Raw genomic sequence first — 24,253 nt, forward strand, 5'->3', positions numbered from 1 at the left:
ATTGTGATATATTAGGGAGTTAAGCTGCCTGCCTTATTTTCTATTGATAAAGTTAAATCTGTTCCACCTGAGTTAGGGACTTAACCCTGTGTGGAAAAATGTCCTCATAGACCCAGAACTCATCTCCTGTCTTACAGTGGAAGTTGGGGAAAGTTAGGGACACATACAATCTGATTTTACTATGAATCTTCTTTTTTAAAAGATTTTATTTGAGAGAGCATGCTCACAGAGGGAGAAGCAGACTCCCCACTGAGCAGGGAGCCTGGATGTGGGCTCAATTCCAGAACCCCAGGATCATGACCTGGGCCAAAGGCAGATGCTTAACTGACTGAGCCACCCAAGGCCCCTAATTTTATGATGAATCTTATTAGAAGGCTACTGTTCTTACAAAGAAAATAATTGTGGGGAATGCCTCCCAAGGAATCTTGGAATCCCTCTGTCTCAACCTTTCTCTCTGTCTCTCATGAAGAAATAAAAATTTTTTAAAAAGAGAATAATTGTGAATTACTACTATTTTCCAAAGAAAAAAGTGAGAGAATTGGTTATCTTTTTTTCCTCACTGAACAAACATTTCAATATTTATATTATGTTCCCAATAGTGTGCTAGTTGTTGGAGAAGAGAATGGTAGTGAGCCAAAACAGATGTGCTCCCTGCCTTCACAGACTGTACAGTTCTGTGAGGAGTTAGGTACTAACACGTGACTTACACATATCATGAGGGCTAAGAAGGGAAGGTTCAGGAGGCTGTGAGAACATGTGAAAAGGAAGTGACTAGTCAAATGTGTTAAATGATGAGTGTAAGTCTCCTGAAATCAGAATGTTCTTTTATTTTTTTAAAGATTTATTTATGTATGTATGTATGTATGTATTCATTCATTCATTCATCCATTCATTCATGAGAGACACACACAGAGAGAGGCGGAGACGCAGGCTCCATGCAGGGAACCCGACGTGGGACTTGATCCCCGGTCTCCAGGATCACACCCTGGGCTGAAGGCGGCGCTAAACCGCTGAGCCATCCAGGCTGCCCCAGAATGTTCTTTTAAAGCAAGAATGGGTCGGTCCACAAAATCATTTGGCTAATGGCACATACGAAAATGTTTTTTTTTTTTCATGGTGTAGAAAGCATTTTTCCTTTTTTTTTTTTTTTTTTTTTTAATTTAGTATTTGACGGAACTTTTTAAAATGAAACACTTTAAAAAACTATGAGTATGTGGTGGCAAAGAATATTTGTGCAAGGCACTGGTCTTTAAACATTGTTGTAAAAGTCAGCCCTGTGAAATGGCAAATAACAACCTAGTATTATTATGATAGTTTTGCCTTTTTAGGCTTCCTAAAAAGTTCTCAGGACCTCCAGATGTCCACTGACCATACTCTGAGAAACCTCTTTTCTAAAGTATTGCATGCTTATTATGTTTGTAGATGCAAAATGGCTTTTTTTTTTTTTTTTAAGATTTTATTTATTCATGAGAGGCACAGAGAGAGAGAGGCAGAGACATAGGAAGAGGGAGAAGCAGGCTCCATGCAGGGAGCCCAACGCGGGACTCAGTACTGATCCCAGGTCTCCAGGATCATCACACCCTGGGCTGAAGGCAGTGCTAAACTGCTGGGCCACTAGGGCTGCCCGCAAATTGGCTTTTGATCCTAAAAAAAATTTTTAAAGTTAAGGCTGTTACTCTGATCATTTATTCAAAGAAGTTTTGGTGCTGTATGCCAGCACAGTTTTAGCTACTGGGAGCATATCTGTGAATGAAACACATAGAAATATCTGCCTTCATGGAGCTTATGCTATATCTTTTCATTTTCATCTATATTTTGGAACTTGATTTCTCACTGAATGTGTATAGTATACCCTCTTCTCTTTTTGGTCTGTGTATGTCTTTATCTCCTATCCTTTGTTTTTTTTTTTATTTGGTTCTGATATAGACATTTAATTTTTTTGTTCGCTTCATTAGCTTTATTTTCTGTTCTTAATGTAATGAATGAATGGAATGTTTTATTAGCCTCTTAAATTCAGCTAATTTAACTTGTTTTTTACGTGTTGACTCCTTGTTGGATCAGTGACCTCAGTGAAATGTTTCTTGGAGTTGAGCAAAAGAGTGAAATCAGCTAGGAGAAGTCTGTATTATGTTGATTGTGATTGCCCTTCAAATATCAAAGAGACAGGCAAGATGACAGTCTCAGATTTCTAGAAAGGAGGAGAAATGGGTTGTAGTGGTTGTCTTTATAAATCCCAGAAGATTGGTAATAAGCCTTTCATTTCACATACACATTTAAAGTCAGAATGATGTTTTTCTGAAACATTAAAGATTAAAACATATTTAATATATTTTCTTACCAGGACAGGGAATTATTTAGCGTATTTTAGAACTCTCCACGTATTTCCATGCAAAATTTAATGAAATGATTAGTTTTAAATCTGTTTCTCTTGGAGCGCCTGAATGGCTCAGTTGGTTGGATGTCTGTCTCGGACTCAAGTCATGATATCCAGGTCCTGGGATTGAACCTCATGTCGGGCCCCCCTACTCAAGGGGGAGTCTACTTCTCCCTCTGCCGCTCCCCGCGCCCTGCCATGCTCTCTCTCTCAAATTAAAAAAAAAAAAAAAATGTAAATCTTTTTCTTATTCATACTTGATAACTGAGATATTAGCATATTTTTAGAATTCTAAGATCCATTTGCCATTCAGTAGATTAATCATACAGTTGAGTATTTAGTTTATATTTATATTTATAAAATTAGCAAATATGAATGAAGTGTAGCATCTAGGGCTATGTCATATTATTGTTTTATGAACTATTAGCTGTCATAATCAAGCTTAGATTTACATGACTACTAAGTAAGTTAAGTTCAGGGCTTCATTTGTATTGAAACATCTACCGTATTTGGTTAATGATCAGCCTTTTTCTACCACTGAAAGTAAAAGAGACTCTAATTTGGTCTGATTTTATTAGATCTCTGTGCTTTTTTGGTAATAATATAGAAAAGCTGTGTACAAATGCACTTTCAGCCCTAAACAGTTTAAGGCTCTTGAGTGTATATTTTTAAAGGAAATCGTTGTTTGGTAGAGAACCTATCATATTCTAACTGCTTTAAATGTAAACACGTAAGTTGGCATTCAAAGGACGGGGTTTCTTTGTGGTCCTAGCAAAAGCACTGTGAATGATAAAGCCAAGATAATGTAATTAACCATAATCCAGAAGAGTGTGCATCCATCTAAGTGTTCAGTGCATGCTGAGTATTACTGTCTGTAGCCAGCAGTCTGAGGAATAGGACACTGGCAGCTGGTACAGACTGCCTAAGCTAAAAAAAAAAAAAAAAAAAAGACTGCCTAAGCTAAAGTGCCCTTGTAAGCTTTTCCTCAGTGTTTACAAACTACTTGCCTCAGATTCATCTGAGATGCATGTTAATCGAGCAGATTCATTGGCTTCCCTTAAGCATAATTCATGGGTGACCCAGTCAGTTCTTATGTACAGTAAAATTACAGTCCAAATTATTTTTTTATGTCTATGGCTACAACCCTATTTTAAGCAGAAATGTCTAATAATATGTCTTGTGATAATATAAAACAGCTAAAAAGATAGGGGTCAGCTTCCATAAACAGTTTTGCAAGTGATAGTCACAGAGAGAGAGAGAGAGAGAGAGAGAGAGAGAGAGAGAGAGAGGGGCAGAGACACAGGCAGAGGGAGAAGCAGGCTCCATGCACGGGGAGCCTGATGTGGGATTCGATCCCGGGTCTCCAGGATCGCGCCCTGGGCCAAAGGCAGGCGCCAAACCGCTGCACCACCCAGGGATCCCTCAAACTTGATATTTAACATAGGATTCTAAATTTATTTTTTTTTAAAGCCAACACTTTTAAATTATTCTGTCATTCTATGGGCAAAGCCATGGGTATTTAAAAATGAGTGTAACATCCTAAGAAAGAAATAAAGAAATACCTCTGATCTCAGAACTAGATTGTTGAGCTTCTTTTTTTTTTTTTTTGCTTTTTTTTTTTTTTTTTAAGATTTACTTTATTTGGGACGTCTGGATGGCTCAGCAGCGGCTCAGGTCCTGATCCTGGGATCTGGGATCAAGTCCCACGTTGGGCTCCCTGCATGGAGCCTCTTCTCCTTCTGCTTGTGTCTCTGCCTCTCTGTGTGCGTGTGTGTGTGTGTCTCTCTCGTGAATAAATAAATAAAATCTTTAAAAAAAAAGATGTACTTTATTTTAAAGAGAGAGCATTCGAGCAGGGGGAGGGACAGAGGGAGAGAAACTCAAGCCAACTGCCTGCTGAGCATGAAGCCTGAAGCAGGGTTTGATCCCATAACCCCACAATAATGACCTGACCTGAAATCAAGAGTTGGACACTTAACTGACTGAGCCACCCAGGCGCCCCATGAATCCTTTTTATTAGGATTACTACTCTAATTTTATTATTGGTCATCTTGTTAAAACTTGAAATATACCTAGCAGGCCCTTTAATTCCCAAGTTCCTTGAATGTAGTTCAATTTAGTGGTTGAGAATTCCATAAGTGACTAGCCAGTGTTGAATTAGAACTTCCAGCCATTGGGCTGGGGCATAGTGGCAGACTTCCAAGGTGTACAAATACAAATGATCTTTAGTCATCTGAGTCACTGGACCTGTTGGCTGGCTATTAGCAGCCTTTTCATTTTAGGGTATACTATATAAACATTTTCTATACGGCCATCATGGGAAAAATCTTGGGAAACATGGTTTTAGCATATTTAAACCTCACTGCCTTTTTCTAAGGTTTTTTGTTTTTTGTTTTTTTAATTATTAGAGAGCAGGGGGAGAGGAAGGGAGAGGGACAAGCAGTCTGTGCTGAGTGCAGAGCCCCATGCAGTGCTTGATCTCACAACCCCAGACTGTGACCCGAGCCAAAACCAAGGGTCAGCTGCTCAAGTGAGCCACCCAGGTGTCCCAAACCTTACTGCCTTTTAAGACAGCAGCTCTCTAAAGTCCACACATAAGTAAGATTTACCAAGAGTGCTGTAAGTATTTGCTCTATGCTATGAATTTCATTAAAAGGATCGTGCTGTGTGTTAGGATTTTGAAGCTTGATTTTTTTTTTGCTTTGTGAAGGAAAGGCTACCCCACCCTGCCCTCTTTTTAACCACAGTAGAGCACTATATAGAATTTATTTTTGATGTTTCTGTAGGAATTCATCAATCTGAGGAATACTGAAACTACAATTTTGGGGGGCATTATTGTTTATGGGGAAAATAATCACAGAATAACTAATCTGTATGATTTTCTTTTGCTTCTTTAGGATATAATATATTCCCCAGGATTTAGAGGACAGAGAAGTCTGCTCTGCCTTCTTACCTCTACCTACCCCAGCCTCCAAAGTAGATTTATAGCAGATCAAAAGGTTGAGCTGTTTTATATTTTTCCAAATAAAATTTCAAGTCTTAGAGAAATTTTCAGCTGATAGGCCAAGATAATAAAACTATAGTGGACATGGTTGGTAGAAGGTGGACTGAGCAACAGGTGGAATATGTTTCATGTTGTATCTGAAATGAGGATAGAATAGAGAGAAGGAGTGACCATTTCATGAGGAGATGACCTTATCTGGGTTAATGGAACAAGAAACCAGCTTAGATGGGTGAACTTCCATTTTAGCCATTGTAAAACACAGATGAGTTAGTGTAAGATTACCAGTTTCCCTCATGGTATTGTTGATGTGGTGTGAGGTTAACAATTAACAGCACGAGGGAGATGCACTTCTCCTTTAGAAACTATTTAACTTAATTGGAATAGAATCAACTTATAGTTCAGTGTTAAGAAATGGCTTTCCAGGTACGCTTGGGTGGCTCAGTTAATCCTAGGGTCCTGGGATAGAGTCCCAAATTAGGCTCCCTGCAAGGAGCCTGCTTCTCCCTCTCTGTGTCTCTCATGAATAAATAAAATCTCAAAAAAATAAAAAATAAAGGTAAAACAGAGTTAACTCATTTTCATATTAACTAAATTATAGTGACTTAACCAGATTTTCAATTAATGAAGTCGAGAAAGAATATATATTCTAATAATTCTTAGTTTTAGAGGCTCTAAACCATTGTCCTTAGTATTAATTTCTGGCAGTTTATGTGACAGTGCTGCACCATGACCCTAGGCACTGTAGAAGAACATTAACAGAATGACTTCTGTCTTCTGTGTTCCCTATAGCAGCTAGGAGAGCGCTGTGCTAATTGCTTGATGATTATTGAATGAATACTGAATTATAATCAAATAATTAACTGGTGGTAGTTTAAGAGCATTTTCAGGTTATATTTATGATTGATTTTAAATATATCTAAAATGTATATATTAGCGTGATATAGGCATTCATCCATTGGCAGTGGAAGAGAGGGGAACTGTATTCAGTTTTGTTTTATAGGCACCTTGGTGGTGGTGGTGCTGTTTTTTTTGTTTGTTTTTTTTTTAAGATTTATTTATTTATTCATGATAGAGAGAGAGGCAGAAACACAGGCAGAGGGAGAAGCAGGCTTCATGCCGGGAGCCTGACACAGGACTCAATCCCGAGGCTTCAGGATCGTGCCCTGTGCCAGAGGCAGGCGCCAAAACACCAAGCCACCCAGGGATCCCCGATGGTGATGTTTTTAAGTGAAACTGAGCCTTTAGCGTTTTTGAGCTCACATGTCAAATGTGTTGGATATAAGATTAGAAATTTCACATTCCTGCTTATATGTCAGGGAATATGATTATATGCTTGGTTTGCCCAGAGCATGATTTTTGTATTTATAGTGCTTTTTGCAGGTTCATTTTTGTTAACAGGGATTAACTACAAATATAGTAAAGTTTTAAAACATTAGTACTTTTTATTTTTCTACAATCTTCCAAGGCTTCCGTCTGGGCCAACTTGTAGCTCTAGATGTCATCTACCAGCAAAAAATAGCAGTTGGGGTTGGATGAGCAGTGACATTTGACCTACACTTAGGTCTGTTGACTACTCTAGGTCAGGAAACTAACACTGAATTTGTCACAGGGTTAGGAATAGGAGGGGCTGTGGGGTAGAAGAAGCAGACTGGGTGTGGGGCGTAATTTTTTTACTTCTTTCCATTTCTGTCCAGGTCTGTTATTTTCATTTGAGATCTGATACATGTTGTTGCCCCTATGTTTCTTACCATATTTAATCAAGGTTTCTGAAGGTCTTGCCTGTATGCTCTATTTACATTTTTTAAAAGAAAAGTATTTTTTAAAAACTCAGTCATATGATTCCTATGGGTTTCTTATGCTTTTTTTTTTCTTTCCTTGAATTATTAAAATATGCTGTGTAGGACTAACTTGTTTTTCTTTTTTCATTTCCATACAGGAAGGAGAAAATACTGTTCATGTAATTGATGTTACAGTTTTTAACTGGTGTTTTAACTGAGGGTTATTGTGAAAAGTCTTACTGTTTGCTAGATTCCTATGCCTGTAATATGCCTGTAATCTTTTCTAGGAATTTCAGGTTTTGCAATTTGATAATAACAGATCTAGGTAAGTACAAAATGAGCATCTCCTGCAGTTCTGAAAATCTAAATTTGGTTGAGAATTTAATACTTTATAACCAGTAAGACTTTGGATTTAGTTAAAGCTGAAGGCGATAAAGTGACTGCCCATACCTGTTGAGAGCTGAGTCAATCTGTAAATCAACATCTCTGATGTTTCTTTGGTCCTTGCTGCTGGAGTCAGAAGTTAGGAACAAGTCTAATGGCCTTTGTAAAATTCTCTTTGTCGTTTCACTGAGGAATGACTTAACATGAGTAAGGACTTACTGAAGTTTCTCCCTTTAACAAGATGCTTAGCCTTGCTGTCGGTGAGAGATCATGGTATAAAAAAGGAAATTTAACTGAATTTTATATTTAATTATTATAATCTTAAGATACTGTGAGCAACTCCCAGACTAAAAATCTTTATATAAGCTATCAGCATCAGCCTTATCATTTCCTTTGACTATTTTGTAGAACTTATACAATTTATGATGCCTAGATAATATTCTCAGAATTAGTGTTTAAAAATTCTTTTCATGAGCTCTCCTTATATAGTACCTAGGGTATTGTGGACATTGGGTAATAAAAGGATTGTAAATTTTTTTTTGACTCATTGACTGTAAGAAATGTGTGTTTGATATCACATATACTTTATATTACACAGGTGTGTGTGTGTGTGTGTGTGTATGAACTAAAAATTTAAAATAAAGTGATGCGGTGTTTTTTAAGCTGTTCTGTTGTAGTCTATTCTTTTTCTTTTTTTTAAATAAGATAGCGAGAGAGCAGGGGCAAGGGACAGAGGGAAAGAGAAAAGCAGAGTCCCTGCAGAGCATGTTGCCTAACGTGGGGCTCCATCCCAGGACCCTGAGATCATGACCTGAGCTGAAACCAAGAGTTGGGTGCTCAACTGACTGTACCACCCAGGTGCCCCTAGTCTATTCTTCTTCATTAAAAAAATTTTAAAGATCATGACCCAACAAATTGGTTTTAAGACCCAACACACATCTGGCGTGATCCTGGAGTCCCGGGATCAAGTTCCACATTCCACATTGGGCTCCCAGCATGGAGCCTGCTTCTCCTTCTTCCTATGTCTCTGCCACTTTCTCTGTGTCTCTCATGAATAAATAAATAAAATCTTAAAAAAAAAAAAAAAAAAACTTCTCATGTATTGAACTCTTGAAACATTTTAAGATGTATATAAAAACATACAAAACTTGAAATCTCTAAACATGTTACCTGCCTTTATCATTTGAATAAGATACTCTGTGCCCTGGTATTTATTATCTCCCTCTGCTTTGGACCTAATAGGCTTGGAAAGTTTGAAGGCATCACTGGGATGGCCAGTGAAGAAGGATTAAAAAAAAAAAAAAAGATCAAGAAAATGCATGGGCGCAAGCTATATTTGAGCTCTGTTTTTTCTAGCTCGCTGGCACTAGCTATAGCGCTGCTCAGCTAGGCACCTCTGTGGTCTCCTGTTACCAGTCCCTAAATCACAGTTCTGAACCTGAATTTAAAATTTCAAGCCTGCTTTCCAGGTGTGAGGTATAGGCTAAGCTAGACCACATGGGCTAAGGTGTGCTTGTAAACACGAATAGGGGTTGGTTGTATATTTGTATACACTTTTAGCTTAGAAAAATTTTCCTAGATTGAACTTCAGTTAATGGTGTTTGCTTTCTTTCCAGTAATTTTTGTTATTAATCTTATACTTTCCCTTTTGATATTTGCCTTTTTCTAGGTCTTACATTTAGCTGCACACCTAAATAGGATCATCATAAAACTTAGTTTTTAAAAAATGATAGACAAAATCGTATCTTTTCTGTTTCACTTCAGGATTGAAGGTAGTAAAAGGAAATTTTAAGCTGAATTCCTTTTTGTGTATGATTGAAAATTCTGTAGTAATTTGTACATGTAAACATTGAGAACCTGTAGTGTGTAAAACACTAAAGTTTAAGTCTTCTCTAGAAATATTTCTGTGTGAGTAGTCAAGAGTCTTGGATTAAATGTTCAGCATGCACAAAATGTCCATTTAGGTTAAAAGTGCATACAAAATAATGTTTCAGTCTTAATGCTAGCTTAAATAATCAGAACTCCTGTACTTGTATTTAATATTTTTCCTGTACTTGTATTTAATATTTACCAGTGGCTAGCCCCACACATCCTTTCCATAGAGATTCTGGCCTGTAGGCCAAGTGTCCCCCCACCTTCAGTACAGATAGAATATGAAGGGCCTCCATCATCCCTCTTGGAAAATAAAAGATGCTGGGAAGCCCTGGGCAGCTATGTGTATAGCTCATCTGAAGAGCAAAGGGGTCAGGCAGCCTTTAAGTTCTTTAATGACTCCTGCTCAGATAAAAGATGCTAGTGGTTGGTTGGTTGGTTGGTTGGTTGGTTGGTTGAAGACATCATAGGTCTTTAAGAATCATATAAAACTCTGGGCTGTCTCCCCTGGCAAGTAGACACACACAGTTCTAAGACTCCCAAGATAATGTAAGAAGGTGCTTAGTTAACCTCTTACTATCTATTGTGTAAATCCTCAGATTCTCCTGGGTTGGTGATGGAGTGTTGAGAGTCAATGTAGGAACAGCGGAAATCTCATCAGTTTTTTACCCCGATACTGTCATTGTATGTTACCATTCATAATGGATCATTTTCTTTCATAGCTGTTGAAGTTTGTTCAGAATACAGCTGGGCTATTACCTGCTATCGGTGGTCCAGAAAGGACAGCCATCCCAGCAAAGAAACTGGCAAGTCCCAAGAACTGATGTGCTCTAGAATTCCCAGACAGATCAACCTAAAGGGATTAGAATCCAGTGTTAGCTATATTGAGGGCGAAGTTCTGTAGAGACCTATGCTTGCAAAGGGATAAATACTATGAGCAGTTGACTTCTTAGGTGATTTGGATGGCCCTTTGCCTTGATACTATAAAAGAGCTGAGGCAAACAGGGAAGAGTAATTGTGCCAGGCAGGCAGTGTTTTCATTATATTAGTAAGGAACATGGGGTTTATTTTAAATCTTTGAGGTGTCTCAAGGGTACTTTTTCTCCCCTCACCTTCACTGCTTTTCTCTATTAGGAAGTGGTATTTATATTCTGAGCCAACAGTGGTATTCCCAAATCCACCTATGGCTAAATACCAGCCACTGGTCTGTAAGAAGTCCATCTTCCCAGGTTGATTTCAGCTTTAGAAAGTTTGGTTTTTGCAAAAGCCTCATATAATATCCTACAGCCCTTACACGAATATTAGTATCAGGCCAGAAGTTTCCCTGGGATTCTGTTCCAGTACATTCAGCACCTAAGTTCTAAGAAGACTCCATGAAGTATTTGAGTATTTCCATTGCTTTTGGGTACAGGACTTTAAGTCAATTTGGGGTCAAAACAGAGAGAAATTAAACAATATCCCTATTAAAGTACATAGAACTTCCTTCAGCAAGAGAGGAGCCACACTGGTCAGGAAGCCCGTTTTTCTCTGAGGGAACCCCTCAAGGTGGTGTCTTAGAAGGAGTCAAATTTCTGGAGCTGAAAGAAGTAAGCAGAAACCTAACCTTTTGGGAGACTGAAGCAAAGTGGAATCCTGCTGATCCCTTTTTTGCTTTTTTTTCTTTTTTCATGTAGATAGTCTTCCCATCATTTGTCCCCTCAGAGGTAAAACGAAAAACTGGATAGGATATAGCTACCAGGTTTGTGAGGCCTTGCATATGATTTTTTTAAATTACAAAATTAATACAAAATATGTATTATCTTTGGGGAGGTTATTATTAATACTTGGTTTTACTAAATGAATTAACACTGTTAATGAGTATGTCTACTCACCAGTACAGGAAGTATCATTGCCAGGTAACCACCAGCGAAAACGGCAAAGAAGATGGTATAGGTCATAAGTAGTGGAAATGTAGTGGCCAGAGGAGCAAGCAGGTTAGTGATGCCACAGAGGATGAGGTAAGACTTGTGGTAATGATACTTCTTGATCCAGTTTTGATCAGCAACCCATCCAGCGATTATCTGACTGACCGTCTCAGTGATACCTGGAACAAGATTGAAATGGCCCTATGAAATCCTTATTCCTTTTTCCCTAGCCCCTTTGGAAAGTGTTAACTGCATAAGACCTTTTTCCCTAAGTAATAGGACTTTCATCCTGAGTCAAGGACATAGAAAAATGGTCTCATTTATCTCTCAGTAGATTCTATCATTTATTTACTTGTTCCAAATACATCAAATACAATGCCAAAAAGGCTCCTCCAGAGTTGGGTAGAGGACCCCTCCGGTTTTTTTGTTTTTTTTTTCTCATCATGTTTGGAAAGCTTGTACCACCTAACTAGGAATCTCTGGTTACAGAGGACCCAGGGCCTTCCTCAGGCATCTCAGGTGCCTCAGCAGTTTAGCACCACCTTCAGCCCAGGGCCTGATCCTGGACACCCTGGATCGAGTCCCACATGGGGCTCCCTGCATGGAGCCTGCTTCTCCCTCAGCCTGTGTCTCTGCCCCTCTCTCTCTCTCTCTGTCTCTCATGAATAGATAAGTAAAATCATTTAAAAAGGGGCGGGGGGGGGGGCGGGCAGCCCCGGTGGCGCAACGGTTTAGCGCCGCCTGCTGCCTAGGGCATGATCCTGGAGACCCTGGATCCAGTTCCATGTTAGGCTCTCTGCATGGAGCCTGCTTCTCCCCCTGCCTGTGTCTCTGCCTCTCTCTCTCTCTCTCTCTCTCTCTCTCTCTCTCTCTCTCGGTTTCTGTCTCTGTCTCTGTCTCTATGAATAAATAAATAAAAAATCTTAAAAAAAAAAAGAAGAAGAAAAAGAAGAAGCCTCCTGCCTCCCTCAGGTGAGGGAGAGTTCTGAAAGACTGGTAGATCTTGTAGTCAGTGTTGCTGACTATGGTGGAAAACTGGACATTATAAATAATAAAGCCTTATGCTGAAGAAAAATAGATTGGGACTCGTTCTTATGATTGTACATAAGGTTTTGGTAATTAAGTGCTCCTTTTAAGGGTATGATGCTTAACTTGGAAATAGGCAGAAAATATGTTGTTTGTTTTATTTTGCTTTTTTGGAAATCTGGAAATGCATGATCATTTTGAACAGTAGAGCTAGGGTGTAAACAAAATTTAAGAATCACATATCTCAGTTTCATGGTAACAGAACATTCTTATTTTTTATTGATTATGAACTAATGTAGCATTTAAATAATGAAACATTTTACCAGGAGTAGCATGTGCTACAGTTGCTTTGTACTTTAAATTCTTCCTAAATTGCTCCACAAAAAAAAAGTTGGGCGGTGGAGGGGGGGACAGAAAATGCATACTAGTCTACTTCTATTTTTGGTTATTTCCTAGGATACGTATGGAAACTTTGTTACATTCATATGTTCTTTATGTTCTGTGGTCCTGTTGCACCACCTAATCTGATCTAAATTGAGGACTACCAGACATTTTAGTGAAAAAAGCAGTTTAGCTATGTATCATTTTCTTGTTTACACAAGGCTCAGTTGGCTGAAGTGTGGGGTATCTTTGCAGTTGCAGGAATGGGGTATAGTCAGTTTTGTGAGGACTGAGTAAGCAATCTTGAAGAAATTCGGGAAAGAAAAGTTAATATCAGGCTACTTAGAATTTCCAGATGTTTAGAACAGTTCATTTCCATGTCATCCCTTTTCATTTTTTTAACATTCCTATTGTGTGTATTGAGAGAAACCCACTTCCTTTAAAAAAAAAACTAAGCATTTTACTTCCTTACATTTTTATACTCCACTAAAATGATTTTCATAACATTGTAATTTGCCCAGTCATCAGCCCAGTCATCAATGAATGGCCTTAACAGGTGTACTTATCTGTCTTACTATGAGTGCAAGGGGGAAAATTCTTAGCTACACATACTTATAGAACATTATTGAAAGCTTATGATGGGCCAGGTACTATTCTAAACTCTTCCTGCATTGCTCATTCAATCCTGATAATCTTATGAGGATAGGTACTATTATCCCTATAATACAGATGAGGAAATTGAGGCACAGAGAACGTGACTAACTTGCCCACGTTAATACAGCTAGGAAATACAGAGCAAAACCTGAACCCAGGAAGTCTAGCTCTAGAACCAGTCCTTTCAACCTCTGCCTTATTAAGCTATCTGATTTTCCTGCTTCCTGGAGTGTCTGTTGCCAGTTTTTTAAAATCAAATATTTATCCAGCAAATACTTAATGTATACTTTGTCAGACAGACACTGACATGAAAATAAACAAGACTTGCTTAGGGGGCCACTGTCCGATATAGAGTACCTGTGTGCATGGTGCAGTGACAGATCTGTGGAGGACATGCCTGGTGCTCCCACCAGCCTGACTTCTTCTTTCCTGGCCCTCCCATAATTCCTTTCTAAAAAACTGTTTTTCTTTAGTTTTTTATAAAATGAAATAAATCTTTGTAAAGTTAAGTTCATTTTTCCTTTTGAGTTTGAGATCAAAGTATGCTTGCTTACCGGCTACAGAAATGAGGTAGGAGGCATCCATGGTGTCAATCCCCAGTGTTCTGGCTCTGGCCACCAGGTGAAAAGTAGGGATGAAATATGCCAACTGACTGAGGAGGAAAGACCAGGTAAATATGTAGAAGAAAGGGTTTTTTAAAAGGTACATGTCAAAGACTTTTTGTTTACAGCTCCATGAAATAGCCTCTTTCTCATAACTGTCCCCATTAGGCTCATGGTTGAGCTCTTTGTTTTTATTTTGTGAGACTCTTAAACTTGTACCAGGTTGTCCAGCCTTCTGCAGAGCACTGTCCCTGATGGTGGCCTCTTGTGTTTCATCGCAGGATGACGTTTCTGTTGTGCACACTGCCCCCAGACTACTTGGAGACAAGCTGCTGCCTTTATTTTTAATATCAGAATTGTTCTCGCTTTTGATATGAATGGGTCTTAGGAGCATACTAGAAGGCACCAAATTCAATGTGATCCCTCCAAGTAATGTAAGGGCACCTAAATGGGGGAGAGAAAGTGAGAAGTTAGGTTAAAAATTACCCCTCTCCGGGGATCCCTTGGTGGCTCAGCAGTTTAGTGCCTCCCTTTGGCCCGGGCCATGATCCTGGAGTTCCGGGATCGGGGATCGAGTCCCACATCGGGCTCCCTGCATGGAGCCTGCTTCTCTCTCTGCCTGTGTCTCTGCCTCTCTGTCTCATAAATAAATAAATACATACATCCATACATACCCACCTACCCCTCTCACAGTACTCTGTGTTCTTAGGCACAGAAGGGGCTCCACCACTAAATATATTCAGTCATAGTGCAGTAATTCCTGAAAACCCTACTTTGTCCCCTAAATTTAACTAAGTATCTAAATCTGTTGACTTCATTTTTAGCCCTACACACCACTATATCTTTGTGAAGACAAGGCGTCTTTTGAAAATAGAAAACCAGAAAGCTGCAACCAGGAGATGGCCTGGAAGGAGGGAGTGTTATTTGTGCAAGAGGAAAAAAGGTTTTTTTTTTTTTGGGGGGGGGCGGGGGGTGGAGGAGTGGAGTATAAGGAGTGGATATTTGAAATGTTAGAAAATTACAGTGTTTTGGTTTTTTTTTTACAGTGTGTTTTATTTTTTTTTTTAATTTTTTTATTTACTTATGATAGTCACAGAGAGAGAGAGAGAGGAGCAGAGACATAGGCAGAGGGAGAAGCAGGCTCCATGCACCGGGAGCCCGACGTGGGATTCGATCCCGGGTCTCCAGGATCGCGCCCTGGGCCAAAGGCAGGCGCTAAACCGCTGCGCCACCCAGGGATCCCAGCACCACCCAGGGATCCCTACAGTGTGTTTTAAATAGGGATTTAAGATACCCTAAAGTGTGATAGAAATTTAGGGACAATATACAGAATTAGATGTTAAGAGTCATTTCGGAACCTGCCTTAGAAGAGAGGCCAGCCTTTCATCTCATGCCGTTTTTAATTTCCTTGAAAGACAGTTGCCAATCTTGCTTTGGAGGCTGAGTCATTGCTTCATTTCAGCGTAGTCTGAAGATGGAATTGGCTATAGGTTCTGCTGTCGTGTCTTAGGGATTTGCCAGCTAGTTCTGTTTACTGTTAGACTACTGGTAGGTAGTTTTTCATTTGGGAAAGGAAAAACAAAAACGCTCTGTAGGTAGAAATAGGCTTGTATATATTCTTATATATGTAGAAGTACATATGCATATATTTTTCCAGTAACTTAAGATTTTAATCTGAATGTTTTAGCTCAGGCAAAAAGCAAATTGTAGAGTGAATGGTATTCATTTGTGAAAAATTTATAGATGACCGTATATAAAAGATTAAAGACCATAATGTTCTTTTACCCACTTCTTTTTCTTGGTCTATTTTAGTGAGTCAGATGGAGGTATTTTTTTAACGTGGACTTTTTTCTTACGGGACTATTTGAAAAGAGAGTGCCTTACTGGTGAAAGGAGGAGAAGGGAATCCTTGCATCCCCAGGGGTATCACTTTCCCTGCAAGGGGTTTTGCCCTCCATACTTTCAAACATGAATCTTAGGAACTCGGATTTGCTTGTGTGGGCTGTGGCAAAACCTGCAAGTAGTTCAGCGTGTCTTCTGCTGTGTGTTCTCCAAGGAAGGGGAGGAACATGTTTACTTTAGAAATCATGCTTATTTCTTCCCTGGCTCAAAAATTCACTTCCATTCATCAGAGGGAAGGAAAGAGCTGAACATTATCTTGTGGAATAGGTAGTTCAGACACAGAATGACTTACCTGTCCAGTCATACACATCTATCAGGACTTTTGTAAAAGGTGCTAACAGAAATGTCAGTCCCATCCCAGAACGGGCAATAGCTGCAGAAAGAGCTAATCGTTTTTTGAAGTATTTGATAGTCACCATAGCAGCTGTGTAGTACAGGAAAGCAGAACCCAAACCTAAAGAGAAAAACAATAGCTTGGAATCACGCAGAGTGGCTTGGTATCAGATGAGATATTCTCCTGGACCTGAGATAATTTAAGTAGGCCTTTTGGGCCCATGGATGAGACAGTAAAAAAGAAGGTTCCTAGTTCCATTTTCTACAGTCTTATTTTTATAGTGGACTCACCAGGTAAAAGTCCCATAGTCACACAAAGAAAGGGGATGTTAGTAGCCCAGCTGCTGATCAGATATCCACCAGTAACAAGGAAAGCCCCAAGAATGGAGGCAATTTTCTCTCCAGTTATGTCACACATAATGGCAACCAGGGGACCTCGGAAAAAGGGAGAGGCAAGTACTAAGTTAAACATGCTCTGGCATTTCTTAGCGTTTGATGTGCAATTTAAATGAGCAACTGAGGGATCCCTGGGTGGCGCAGCGGTTTGGCGCCTGCCTTTGGCCCAGGGCGCGATCCTGGAGACCCAGGATCGAATCCCACATCGGGCTCCCGGTGCATGGAGCCTGCTTCTCCCTCTGCCTGTGTCTCTGCCTCTCTCTCTCTCTGTAACTATCATAAATAAATAAAAATTAAAAAAAAAATAAATTTAAATGAGCAACTGAAGGAAAACAAGAGGACTTGTGTTCGGAGTTGTATATCCTTTAGAAAGGTGTCTGTGTTAGGTTTCATAATATTCCCAGTCCCACACTACTTTGTTTTTTGGAAAAAGAGCTGTTTTAAAGAGGATTATAAATAAGCAGATTTGAAAATGCATTATAAGACCACAAAATGAGGGGCACCTAGCTGACTCAGTTTGGAAGAGCATGGGACTCTTGATCTCAGGGTCGTGAGTTTGAGCCTCATGTTGGGTGTTGTGATTACTTAAGTAAAACCTTAAAAAAAAAAAAAAAAACTACAAAAAAAATCTACAAATGAGATTGCACCTAGTGACCTATGAGTAGTAGAACAAGGTTGAATCATTACTCTACCACGTTTTAGCCCCAAATAAAAGCAAAGGAAGAGGAATTGGTTCTATATGTTGTTTTGAATATGCTTAGATGATGGCTGAAGAACTTCATGGTCTGATTTCCGAGATAGACTGGCTCACTGAACCTGTATTCAGGCACTGTGAAAAGAAACAAGGCATGAAAAATTGAATCATGGACTTAAATAGTTGGATTCTTAAGCATTGAACCCTATTCTGATTTTGTCAAGTAAAGTCTAAACACTGCAAGTCTAACTTTTCTTAGCTTTATCTATTAATGAATCTGAGTTTTAGCAACACTTCAGTCTTAAATGACTGACAGATGAATCTTCTCAGGATTGCCCTTTGTGGTGCTTTTCCTTGGACAGCAAGCTTAATGCCAGCTTTATACCTGCAGAAAAACGAAGGGATGACATGATGGATCCAATCCAACCAGTTTGCTCTGAGGTGCTTTCAAATTCTTCTTGGAAAACCACAAAGAAAATTGCAAATGTCTTGGTCATCCCCATCACAAACACATTTACCTAAATCAAAGCAGACCAAAGAGTCCAAGTCAGGTGGTGAGGCGAGCCATTACAGAGGTTACAGCAGCTTGCGCTTAGATTGCCTCCCTCTGCGCCTCTCCACCACCCTGCCACCAGCCCCAGGTCGCCAGTATTTTTTTTTAAGACTTTATTTGTGGGAAAGAGACAGCACAAGAGCAGGGGGAAAAGGCAGAGAGAGAGGGAGGAGCAGAGACTCCCTGCTGATCAGGGAGCCTGATGCTGGGCTCAGTCCTAGGACCCCAGGATCAAGACCTAAGCCCAAGGCAGATGCTTAATAAACTGAGCCACCCAGGCACCCCCGGTCATCAGAATTAACCAGTTTGTTTGTTGGTTTCACATTATACATTTTGTATTTTGTGAGGTGGCCATGCCCTTGGAGCTCTTGAGTACTTTACACAAAAGCATCTCATTTAATCCTCATTACAAAGCTATGGAGTCAGTCTTTTTATTTTTTTTATTTTTTGCAAATTGTGGTTTAGGGAGATTAAAATTCGCTCAAGATGGGGGTGAGTTTGAACCCAGATAGACTAACTCCAGACCAACAACTATATTGTCAGAATCCCGTCCATTAAGGACAGCTAATTCCATTTAACCTTTGTGAGAGAAGCATGTTGGTCCAAAAGATGAATTGTTCCCATCAGTTCTCAGATTGGCTTTGCTTTAACTTTGCTCTTGAACTGAGTACCCTTCTTCACTTGATATATAAATAGGATGGCCATATAATGTCTCATCCAAATGGAAACTCACAAGGGGTGCTTACAGCAGTTGAGCGTCTGCCTTCGGCTCAAGGCGGGATTCTGGGTCCAGAATGGAGTCCCGCGTCGGGCTCCCTGCATGGAGCCTGCTTGTCCCTCTGCCTGTGTCTCTGCCTCTCTCTCTGTCTCTCTCAGGAATATATAAATACAATCTTAGAGAGTGGAAAGGAGCACTACTATTTTATGCCAGAACAGCAAAAGTAAACAGGTTGGAGGTTCACCTTATGGTGGGTCATGCACCCCTTCCTTTTCTTTTGTCTCAACTAATCCCCCTGGCCAGCACCGCCTTCTCCCTTCCAGGAGGAGGAATATCCCTTTTGAGGTCAAGTTTTCTTTCTGTTGCCTATTAACATTTGTTTCTTAGAATTCTACTTATCCTGAGGGCAGTGAAGAGCAGAGGTCAGGAGGGGGAAACTGGACAGGAAGCCACCCAGCCAGGGTTTGAGGCACTCAGCACAGGAGCCACGTGTACTGCAGGGACTTCCAAACTTCCCCTTTCTTTTTTTTTTTTTTTAAAGATTTTATTTATTCATGAGAGACAGAGAGAGAGAGAGGCAGAGACACAGGCAGAGGGAGAAGCAGGCTCCAGGCAGGGAGCCCGATGTGGGACTCGATCCCGGAACTTGATCCCGGGACTCTGGGATCACACCCTGAGCCAAAGGCAGATGCCCAACCACTGAGCTACCCAGGCGTCCCCCCCTCCCTTTCTTTTTTTCAGTGGCCTTAGCTTTCCAAGGCAGACTTTCTCTGCTTCCAGCATGGCTTTGCATCACTTATGAGCCATAGACCCTGGGCTTCCTTTTCACTAATTCCATTTTCTCTGCCTAGTATGCATTACCCGCTGTCATTCACTCATCTCACTCTGTACCTGTTCCATAGACAGGTACAGATTTAAGTTCCCACCAGCATATTCATAACATCATAGTTCCAAGTAGTGTTCTGCAGTCAGCTGCCTTGGCCTGAATCTGGACTCCACTTCCTATAAGGGGTGTGATCTTGGGCAAACTACTTCACAGAAATCAAGCTTTCTCTTTTGTAAAGTGAAGATAAAATGTTACGCTCATAGAACTGAAGATTGAGAGAAATTCAGGTAAGTTATAGCACTTGATGATACTCAAGCTGTTAACTATGATAAAGTTGGGTATGGTGAGAAGAGGATCCTTTAATGTTTTCCCCATTTTTATTTGATAGTAGCAACAAAATTGTCCTTATTCAGAGTGAACAATGCCATGGACACCTGGCCAATATACATTCACGAGTGAAAAAGACATTTTATCAGGCCCTTGTTCAGGCAATGTGTAATCCTCATATTTCTCAAAGTTGCTTCTATCTGGAAATGAGGCTAGAGAGCATAGCAAGCCTCAGGCGGCCCCCACTTGTTTTTCTCAGTTCAGAATGCACAGTGGCTATTGCATCCTTTCCTGAGCTAGGGACGCCACAGTGAAGCATCATTCTGTAAAATACCCTTCCTCTTTTTCTGTGGACATGGGTTCTGGGCTGGTGTCTAGATGATTGCTGACCTTTCTTAGCCACCTGAATTTGGCTAGGTTCTATTCCCCCCAGTTCAGTTTCCTCTCTGGTCTGTCCTTGGTGGGTGGGTGTAGCAACAGTCAGTGGATAGGACTTGCCTTTGATGAGTGGGTCTGTGTCTTCCACTGTGTGTCAAGAAAGCCAAGGACACAGCCTTTGCATCAGCTCTGCCTCCCTCCCTTAACTTGTAACTTTCCAACTTTGTTTGTATCTTGGCTCAGATATCAAAATTTTTTTCCCCAAGATCTGGATTTTCCCTTAGTTATCCAAGTAGACTAGGTAAGTCTATATTCTAGGACTTCATTACTTCATCCTGGCTTTCGACCAAGGTAGGTGGGTTTGAGTCCTGTTCCGGAGTCCACCTTAGACATTGTAAATCATTGTAAACTCACCCCAAAATAAAAGCCCCTAGAAGTTCTCCCATGGCTGACTCAGCCCCCTCATTTTAATTGTATCTTCAAGAGCAATCCCCCCCGGCCCCCCCCCCACACACACACACAGAGCTCTCTCAGATCAACTCTCATGACAATATTATCTTGAGAAAGGGGGGCTGGATCAGCCACAGTGGCCCCTTTTGAATAGAGAGCATCAGGCTTTGTCAGAAAGGATTGGGTAATTATTGTTTAACAACTTCCTTCTACTCTGGGTCCCTTTCTGTTATCACCCCAGCTCTTCCTTCCTGGACTACACAAACTAGAGAGCAATCTTAGGTTATCTCTGCTTCCTCACCTCCCACCACTGACAGGGAGGCTACCAGAGGCTTCCTTGTTGCTGAACTAACAAAGCCGTCATCAGTTCTGTGGCATCCAACCTCAAGGCAGCATCTATTCGTCTTAGCTCCTGGATATTTCTGCCTTTGCTTCTCTGGTGCTGCATCGTAGCTTCTCCCATTGCGTCTTAGTTTCCTCCGTGGGCTACTCTCCACCAACCCCGAACATCACAACATCAGTTTTCCCCAGGCTTCTGCTGAGTTGCTCTTCTCCCCATCCCTGATGATTTTACCCATCCTGCCTGTTGGTTCAAGCTGACCGATGTATGCTGATGATTCAGATTTCAGTATGCAGATTCCGTGCTCCACCTGCACGTGAGCTGCTGAACACATTATTGGTGACATTACAGGTCCCACAGACCCTGCCCAGGATTAAACCATCCAAGCATTTTCAAATATTCTTCCCTTCTTCATGTGTCCTCTAACTCAGTGAATGATGCATCATCCTCTAAGTTACTCAAGCCAACAACGCAGGACTCCTTGATTCCCTTTCTCCCTGGTATACTCTGTTAACTGTCCAAATCTTATAGGCCTGTCTCCTCCATATTGCACTGACCTGTTTTCTCCATCCTCATTGTTACTGCTTAATGGTCTGGTTATTAGGAGACACCTGGGCATGATGCTGGGGTTCTGGGATCGAGTCCCACGTCGGGCTCCCTGCATGGAGCCTGCTTCTCCCTCTGCCTGTGTCTCTGCCTCTCTTTCTGGGTCTCTCATGAATAAATAAATAAAATCTTTTTTTTTTTTAATCTGATTATTAGGTAGTCTTTCTTATCACCAACTACACTGGTCAAATAACTTTTATCCCTAGAGGATAATTAGGAAAAGTAAGACTCGTTATTGGGAAGAAAGGTGGGAGATCTGGAGATCCTCACCAGTAGTGCTGGTTCTGCAAAGCCTGTGATTTGGGGAGGTGGGAGCCCCTGGGAAGGCTCTCAGACAGGGCATCCTTAGTTTCCTTATTAGTGACACTTCTCGGAGAAAAGAAAAGTCTACATTCTTTGGTAATGAAGCTAATGTTTAACAAATAGTCCTCTGGTTAGGAGATTTGTATTACATAAATCCTGCCTGAGGACCTGTGACCCTGCTTTCTCCTCCTCTGTCACTAGGGCGAGGCATGATTTCCCATCATCCTATTTGCGGAGCTCTTAGTGATCACATTGTGGACTGCAGGATCGTTAATTAGTAGTCACCGTGACCCACAGTCCCGTCTTTGTGAGGTTCTTACTGTAAGGCAGAGCAGGGGAGGAGGAGGACAGGAGAGATAGGGTATCTTTGTGGGTACATCTCAAAGTTAGCTTATTTGGAAACACACAGAATGTGGAGCTGGTGCCACTGTTACAGTCTTGTTTGGGGCATAGCTGGAATGGGACTCAACAATATTCTAGAATGGCCATGATAACAACTCAGATCACTACTATCTCACAACAACCTTAAGAGCCTCTGGAGGAGGAGGAGGAGGAGGAGGGAAATAAATTAATTAGAAAATGGTGTGCCCGGGATGCCTGGGTGGCTCAGCGGTTGACCATCTGCCTTCAGCTCAGGGCATGATCCCGGGTTTGGGGATCGAGTCCCACATCCATCTCCCTGCAGGGAGCCTGCTTCTCCCTCTGCAAACATCTCCATCCCCAGGAGAGAGGGAGGTTGCCGCAGTGTGTATACGGGCGGAGCTGGGAACCCACCCAACAGCAACGTTCAGCACCTGCACATCCTAACTGCCATGCAGCCAGGGTAGAGGCGCTGCTGGAGGCAGAGCATCCTCTAGGTGTCGGAGTGGTAGCAAGGAGGGGACCAGAGGGGAACTGGCTTTCGCTCAAGGAGGACGTTTTCAACCTTCTCTGAAGTTCAATGTAGGCCACGGACTTTGGCAGCTCTCAGCAGTTCTGGCTTTGCTCTGAGCCCTTCTCCAGAGGAACCGTCTTGTGGGCAGTAGGAAAGGGGAAAGGAAATTCTTACCAGGAAGAAATGAAATACAATCATCCATCCCCAACCTCCATCCAGGGCTTTAGTGTAAGGTCGGGCCTTCCTTGCCCTCTGCACCATGATGGTTGGTCCCTGTGACAAGACCAAGACAGATGATTCAGTTGACAAGAAGCTGATGTAAACCTTTAAACTTTGTGATATAAAACCATGTGTAATATTTTTAGGCTTACCCCTTTAAAAATAGATGATTTCCTGATTTCTAAATTGTTTACAGACTCTGATCTCAACCTCAAAAATGCAAGCAGGGCATCTTTGGGGGTTTTCTGGAGGCCTGCTGCCTAGCTTCACCTGGCAATCCAGATGACTTTGACAGTTATCTTGAGGCATGTCCTTAGTTACAAGTAAAATCTGCCTGACTACAATGTCTCCCTATCTCTGTTTACTCCATAATCACCATCCAGACAGAACCAGACAGATGAGAAAAAACAAGTGAAAGGCCATGATTTGAGGGACATCAAAGCTACCACAGAGATCTGAATGGCATCTGAAAGAGGACCACTCGTTTAATTTCAGGCAGGAATTGCAAAGGAGATTACAAAGCCTGACCCCACTGTGGCGTGGCTGCTCCGAGCACTGTCCTCCATGTCCTCCCCCTAGGTCTGCAAGCCACATCCTAGGGAAAGTTGTCCATCATCCTCCGATCCTCTGCGTGAGCTCCTGACTTAAGAGAAATAAGGAAGAGAGGAGGAGCCTCGGGTTTAGGAATTCCCTTTACTAAGCAGAGGCTAAAAGTTTTTATTTTACCTTTGATGTGGTATTCAGCAAAGGAATCCACCGATGAGGCAATCTGGGAAGAAAAATATACAATTTCCTACAAAGTTACTCTTTTTTAAAGGCCTTTCTTTCCGCTGTGAACACGTGCGAGCATTCTAAGTCTGTGAGGCTGGAGCCAACGCGGTCACTCCTGCCAGTGGACTTTACTTCCCGAGGGGAGGAGGAAAATGCGATTTGACATCATTCCAGGCCCTCCCTCCACCCATCTAGACTCAGAAAGTAGAATTTCACCCTAGGCTCAGAAGCAAGTATCAGAGTAAACCAAGTAGAAAATCCTTTTTGGTAACTAGTGTTAAATTAATCACACAAGGAAGCCATTACACAGCCGGGGCTCTAATGCCGAGGTGGTTCATGTAGGCAAACCAAAATCTAAGCCTGTAAATGCCTCGAAGTTACCAAATTAAAATGGGAAGGACAGGGGATCGCTGGGTGGCTCAGTGGTTTGGCGCCACCTTCAGCCCGGGGCGTGACCCTGGAGACCCGGGATCGAGTCCCATGTTGGGCTCCCTGTGGTGGAGCCTGCTTCTCCCTCTGCCTGTGTCTCTGCTTCTCTCTGTGTGTGTCTGTCATGAATAAATAAATAAAATCTTAAAAAAAAA

General features: G+C 41.2%; 1 protein-coding gene across 5 annotated transcripts in view; it reads right to left on the reverse strand.

The window, feature by feature from the left end:
* SLC16A4 (solute carrier family 16 member 4) overlaps positions 1 to 23,825 on the reverse strand; it is a 28,984-nt gene extending 5,159 nt beyond the window's left edge. For 2 of the 5 annotated variants that reach the window (XM_072834931.1, XM_072834929.1), the window contains exons 1-8: positions 23,625 to 23,816; positions 22,854 to 22,952; positions 17,690 to 17,822; positions 16,506 to 16,649; positions 16,174 to 16,335; positions 13,932 to 14,423; positions 11,284 to 11,495; positions 10,172 to 10,265 (exon numbers count right to left, since the gene is read on the reverse strand). In XM_072834931.1, the coding sequence (XP_072691032.1) occupies positions 10,172 to 10,265; positions 11,284 to 11,495; positions 13,932 to 14,423; positions 16,174 to 16,335; positions 16,506 to 16,649; positions 17,690 to 17,822; positions 22,854 to 22,940 (1,324 nt within the window). In that variant the 5' untranslated portion in view covers positions 22,941 to 22,952; positions 23,625 to 23,816. Of the gene's footprint in view, positions 1 to 1,387; positions 8,610 to 10,171; positions 10,266 to 11,283; positions 11,496 to 13,931; positions 14,424 to 16,173; positions 16,336 to 16,505; positions 16,650 to 17,689; positions 17,823 to 22,853; positions 22,953 to 23,624 lie in introns of those variants that run through there. The other 3 variants (XM_072834930.1, XM_072834927.1, XM_072834928.1) reach the window with 3 other exon arrangements.
* Positions 23,826 to 24,253: the final 428 nt, after the last annotated feature.

The sequence above is a fragment of the Canis lupus genome, chromosome 8 (assembly GCF_048164855.1).
Source record: "Canis lupus baileyi chromosome 8, mCanLup2.hap1, whole genome shotgun sequence".
Classification (NCBI taxonomy): domain Eukaryota; kingdom Metazoa; phylum Chordata; class Mammalia; order Carnivora; family Canidae; genus Canis; species Canis lupus.